Genomic DNA, 6,000 nt, shown 5'->3' with positions numbered 1-6,000 from the left:
ACAGCCATGGCTGCCTCCTGCAGGCCCCCTACGGGGGTTGAGCCCGCCACCTGGGCGCGTGCCCTGACCGGGACTCGAACTGGCGACCTCGGTGCCCGGGACGGCGCCCCAGCAGCTGAGCCACGCCGGCCAGGGCTCCCACCGGACTCTGGAGAGTCACCTCACGCGCCCCTCCCTTTCGTTGTAGGAAAATGAGCAGGACGCCGCCCAGGGAGCGCCGCGCCTGAGGCCCAGCATGCAGACCTCCCCGCTCGGGACCGGCCGCTGGACCCGGTAACTCAGCACCATCGCCAGGCACCGGGCGGCGGGGCGCGGAGGGCACGCGTGACCCAGCAACCCTGCTTCTGGGCCCGCACCCAAGAGACCCCAGGGTGGGGGGGGGGAGGAGAGGGGAGGGGCTTGGAGAGTTGCCTGCGCCCCTGTGTGCGCGGCAGCGTCAGTCCCGACCGCTGAAATGTGGGAGCAGCCAGGTGCCCAGGGTCGGAGGTCAGCTCCCTGAGGTCCGTCCACGCCGTGGGGCGTGATTCAGCCCTAAAAGGGGAGGGAACCCTGACGCCCCCGCAGCCTGGACGGACCCTGAGGACGTGTGACGAGGGCAGACCCCGCGGGGCTCAGGGACCCAGGAATGCCAGGCGGGGCCCCAGCCACTGTGGCTCAGTGGGTAGAGCGTCGGCCGCCGACGGAAGGGTCCCCGGTTCGATTCTGGTCAAAGGCATGGACCTCGGTTGCAGGTGGCAGATTCCCCAGCCCAGTTTGGGGCCGTGCAGGAGGCAAGCAACCGGTGTGCTTCTCTCACGTCAATGCTTCTCTGTCTGTCTCTCTCTCCCTTCCACGCTCTCTAAAAATCTATGGAAAAATACCCTTAGGGGAGGATTCACCAAAAAGAAAGAAAGAGAGAGAGAGAGAGAGAGAGAGAGAGAGAGAGAGAGAGAGAGAGAGAGAGAGAGAGAGAAAGAGAAGGAAGGAAAGAGGGAGGGGAGGAGGGAGGGAGGGAGGCAAGCACTGCAGGAGGAGGGCGGTGGGTGGGGCCGAGCGCGGGCCTCCCTGCGGGGTGATCACCCCTCCGCGTCCCCCTCCGCAGGTAGAGGCGGGGCATGCCGGGCCTCCCCGCGCGCCGCCCACGCCCCCCGCTGTGACCCGGGAGCGCCACTCGGCCGCGTGGGAGAAGCGCGCGCTGCGAGCCAAGCTGGAGAACCTAGAGCAGGTCCTGAAGGTGGGTCCCCCCCCCCCCCGTCCTCCCCCCCCCCCCCGCTGCTTCCCGGGGTCCCCGCGAGCTCCTGGGCGGAAAGGGGTGGGCGCTCTTCCGGGCCCTCCCGCTGCCTCCCCCTGGGACGGTCTGAAAGCCAAGAAGGACCACACGCGAGTGTTTCTGGAAGCGGCTCCCGTAAAAGCAGCTGCGCCCCCGCGTCTCCCAGGAGATTAAACAGCTGGGGGGCGGGGGGGGGGGCAGCCGTCCTGAACGGCAACCAGGTGGCCGCTGCGTTCGTTTTTCTTAAAAAAAAAAAAAAATAAAGTATCTATTTCATTGATCTCAGAGAGGGAGGGAGAGGGAGAGAGAGCCACATCCTTGGTGAGAGAACCATGGATCGGCCGCCTCCTGCTCGCCCCCCTGGATGGAGCCCACAACCCGGGCCGCTGGCCTCCTGGCTCATAGGTCGATGCTCAGCCACCGAGCCACGCTGGCCGGGCGCCCCTTCGGTTTATGAGCCCAAGAAAAAGGAAAAAGTATTCGGAACAGCGTTCTGTCCTCACGGTCAACAGCGCAGTCAGTTCAGATGCCTGAGCTCCGTCCGCCCTGAGCTGGTTAAGGAACAAGCCCGCGGCCGACGATCCGCCCGGATCTCAGCCCCTCCTCGCCCCCCCCCCCCCCCCCCCACGCCGGGGCTGTGCTCCGCGCACAGAGGCTCACCCTCCGCCCGCTGGAACCTGGGCCGTTGTCGGGGTTCGTGCACGTTGTGAGCGCCTCTCTGTGGTGCGGCCTGAACTCCAATAAAGCGAGATGCAGACAGCTGATAGCGGAGGCAGGAAATTTCTGTTCTGGGAGCTTCGGATCCGGGCCCACCTCTGGGCAGGGGGGTGGGGGGTGTTTGCTGGGGGCACTGAAGTCTGCCCTGCCCCCCCCCCCCACACACACACTGAGTGACATTACGAGGGTCCCTGGTAACTCCTGTGCAGGAAAATGACATTTTTCTTAAAAAAAAAAAATACTTGTATTGATTTCAGAGAGGAAGGGAGAGGGAGAGAGAGAATCACCAATGATCAGAGAGGATCATGGATCGGCTGCCCCCTGCACGCCCCGCACTGGGGATTGAGCCTGCAAGCCGGGCCTGTGCCCCGACCGGGAATCGAACCGTGACCCGGTTCCTAGGTCTACCTCAGCCAGAGCCGCACGGCCGGGTGGGCGCGGCTGTAATTGGCTCCAGGGAAAACGCAGAGAACAGGCAGGGAATACACACAGACAGCGAGGAAAGGACTGCTCACCTTCACCCGCCCGGGAGCCTGTAGCTCTTGCCTTTAAAATACAAAGAGCCCTGGCCGGTGTGGCTCAGTGGAGAGAGCCTCGGCCTGCGGACTGAAGGTCTGGGGTTCGATTCCGGTCAAGGGCACGTGTCTTGGCTGCAGGCTCCTCCCTGGCCCGGGCCCTGGTCAGGGCACAGGCCAGGGTTGTGGCTCGATCCCCAGTCGGGGGCGTGCAGGAGGCAGCGGGTCAATAAATAAATAAATAAATGAATGAATAAATAAATGAATGAATAAATAAAAAGTAAAAAGGAAAAGCCTGGGGTGGAAGCCTCGTTGGAGCCAGGGGCTCCCCATGGTCCCGCCGCCCTCGGGAGACGCTGGGGGAGCAGCCAGGGGCGGGGGGCGGGGTCCCCCCCTGACCTGCCCTGTCCCCACAGCACATGCGCGAGGCCGCGGAGAGGCGGCAGCAGCTGGAGCTGGAGCATGAGCAGGCGCTGGCTGTGCTCAACGCCAAGCAGCAGGAGATCGACCTTCTGCAGAAGGTGGGCGCGGGGTGGGGAGGCGGGGCGGGGGCGGGGCGGGTGGGGGGGGGCTTGGGGGCGGGGCGGGGGGGGCGGGGGGGCGCCGGCCGAGTGGCCCCTGCTGCTCTCTCCTGGCTCCTCACCGACCTGCTCGTTTCTTTTTTGTTTTGTTTGAAAACTGCCAGTTGGTCGCAGGAGAAATGGGTGCGTCTCCTAAGAACAGAACAGCTACTCTTTTTAAAAAAATGTTTTTAAAATTGTTTTCAGAGAGGAAGGGAGAGAGAGAGAGAGAGAGAAACATCCATGATGAGAGAGAGTCATGGCTCGGCCGCCTCCCGCACGCCCCCAACTGGGGATCGAGCCCGCGACCCGGGCCTGTGACCTTGACCGGGAATCGAACCTGGGACCTTTCAGTCCGCAGGCTGGTGCTCTACCCACTGAGCCACACCGGCCGGGGCTGTTACCACATCTTCATCCGGTCGTCCCTCGACGGGCACATTGGTCTCAGGGGCAGAATCAGAGCCGCCCCCTCACGCGCCACCCCCCCTCAGATCAGGGTGCGCCCCCCAGTGTTCACAGGGTCGGAAGCAGCGGGATCCACCCCATCTTGCCCGGAGGGGGAGGGGGAGGGGGAGAAAAATGAGAGCTGATCATGACGCTTGGAGTTTGGGGCTCTTAGGGGGACAGAAGCCAGGACTCCCAGCTCACCTGGACGTCCCCCTGTTCTCTTAGAGCCCCCCTTAACCTTCACTTGTCTCTTTTTATCACCAACAAGGCTCAGGTTGAAGCGAAGAAGGAGCATGAAGGCGCCGTGCAGCTGCTAGAGGTAGGGGCGGCGGCGGTCAGGCCGGGTCGGTGGGAACAGTCGCTCAGGTTTGCCGGGGCCTGGGGTCCTGTCCAGGGGCCTGGGGTCCCGTCACCAGGGCTGTGCACACCCCAGACCCCTCCCCTCTCACCAGCGCAGGCGGCCTGCACCACAGGTGGTGTCTCGAGCCCCCTGTGTGTGAGGAAGTGAAGGCACAGAGAGGTTAAGCAATTTTCCCTCGGCCACACAGCCCGCATCAGGGCGGGGGTCTCAGCTGTGGCTGTCTCCCTCTGTTGGCGTCTCCCCCTGCGGGCATCTTCCCCTGCGGGCATCTCCCCCTGCGGGCTCCCTGGGCGGGAAGCTAGGAGGATGGCCCTGGCAGGACGGGAGTTTGGGGTTCCGTGGGGAGCCCCTTGTGGTGGCAAAGTGGCTGCAGCTGCTCTCGACTCTCCACGAAGGCTCAGGCCCAGGCGGCAAGGAGCCGAGTCCCGAGGGGAAGGGCGGTGGACCTCCCGCCGTCCGAGAACCGTGCCCAGTGCATTTTTAATTTTATTTCAATCCTCACCCGAGGATACTTTCCATGGATTTTTGGAGAGAGTAGAAGAGAGAGGGAGAGACACAGAGAAACATCGGTGGGAGAGAGACACATCGGTGGGTTGCCTCCTGCCCTCGCCCTGACCGGGGCCGGGGCTGGGGATCGAGCCTGCAGCCGAGGTCCGTGCCCCTGACCGGGAATCGAACCCGGGACCCTTCCGTCCGAGGGCCAGCACTCTATCCACTGAGCCACACGGGCCAGGGCTGCCCACTGCGCTGTAATTCGCATGGGCTCCTGGCTGCAAGCGTAGCTGCTTTGCTTCCAGTCGCCTGCAGCGCGTTGCCTGGACGGCCCATGTTGTCCTGATGGCCTTCGAGACACCGCCGCCACTGTGAGGGTCCCGCAGGGCCCGTCTCCGGCTGGTGGCCTGCATGCCCGCCGTGGCGTGTGCTGGCGGCCGTGATGCGCTTGGGGGAGGCGTGCGCTGGGCCGGGAGCCGTGCCTGTACTCACACGCGTTTCTGTGCTTGTGTCTCGTTGCTTCGGCCAGAACACCTTGGAGAGCATGCAGGTACTGCAGGGCCGCCCCGCCCGCGGCCGGGGACCCTCGTGCATGGAGCCGCCCGCTCCGGCCGCTCAACCCTCCTCCCCCACGGGCAGCTCCTGGGGCCGCTGAGGGCGTGGGGCTCGGGGGCCGGGCTGGGGGGCTGAGGAGCTGCCCGGAGCCTCCAAGGGGCCAGACGTTCATGGGGCCGGGCGCCCCGTTCTGGCCTCTGAGGGTTGGGCGGCCGCGAGCTGGTTTCCTGCCGAGGCTGTGATGTTCAGGCCCCCTGAACGCCGATGACCCAGGAGGAGGAGGTGTGGGCTCGGGAACCACGCCACCCAGAGCTCGGGGGTCGGGGGTCAGGGGTCGGGCATCGGAGTCAGACCCGGCCTGAACGTCGCACCCGCGTGTCTGTGTCTGTGTCTGTGCCCCTGCCCGTGTCCGTGTCCGTGTCCGTGTCCGTGTCCGTGTCTGTGTGTGTGTCGGGGCCGTGTCCGTGGGGGGACAGGCGGCATGGGGGCTCCTGCCTGCGCTTCCAGGCCTCAGGGCGTTGGCCCGAGCGGGACGGGCTGGGCGTGGGCAGAGCGGGAGGCGAGGCCCGGGGGAGGGGGGCCGTGGCGGGGTCTTTGCCACGCCTGGATCCGGGGTCTGTGTGAGGCCACGCAGGCGTGACACTCGGTGCCACGGGGCTGTCCACGCGAGAGCCCGGGAGCGAGCAGATGGAGCTCGTGCACCTGTGTCCTCAGGGCCGGGCGGGGGCCTTGTTCCTGCCAAGGGCCGTTGGGATATTTATGTGCCTTTAAGAATATATATATTTTCATTGACTTCAGAGAGGAAGGGAGAGGGAGAGAGAAACCTCAGTGATGAGAGAGAGTCTCGGATCGGCTGCCTCCTGCACGCCCCCCACTGGGGATCGAGCCCACAACCTGGGCCTGGGCCCTGACCGGGAATCGAACCGTGACCTCCTGGTTCCTAGGTCGATGCTCAACCGCTGAGCCACACTGGCTGGGCACAGGCTCTGAGGCAGCTGCCCCCCCCCCCCCCGTGGCCGCTCCGTTAGGTGCAGGGTGACACCCCTGGGCCGTGCAGAGGGTGCACGTGGGGGCTCTGGGGATGTGATGACTGCGGTGAGAGCC

The 6,000-nt window shown here is 65.2% G+C and overlaps 1 protein-coding gene across 1 annotated transcript in view; it reads left to right on the top strand.

Moving 5' to 3' along the window:
* Positions 1–1,127: 1,127 nt before the first annotated feature.
* The window catches only part of RIMBP2 (RIMS binding protein 2), a 30,286-nt gene continuing 25,413 nt past the window's right edge, over positions 1,128–6,000 (top strand). Inside the window, exons 1-3 of the mRNA XM_059675910.1 lie at positions 1,128–1,213; positions 2,898–3,002; positions 3,757–3,807. Coding sequence (XP_059531893.1) covers positions 2,901–3,002; positions 3,757–3,807 — 153 coding nt within the window. The 5' untranslated portion in view covers positions 1,128–1,213; positions 2,898–2,900. The remainder of the gene's footprint in view (positions 1,214–2,897; positions 3,003–3,756; positions 3,808–6,000) is intronic.

This window comes from Myotis daubentonii, chromosome 19 (genome assembly GCF_963259705.1).
Source record: "Myotis daubentonii chromosome 19, mMyoDau2.1, whole genome shotgun sequence".
In the NCBI taxonomy this organism is placed as follows: domain Eukaryota; kingdom Metazoa; phylum Chordata; class Mammalia; order Chiroptera; family Vespertilionidae; genus Myotis; species Myotis daubentonii.
The sequence above is the reverse complement of the archived record's forward strand: the minus strand, read 5'-3'. Positions and strand labels throughout refer to the sequence as shown.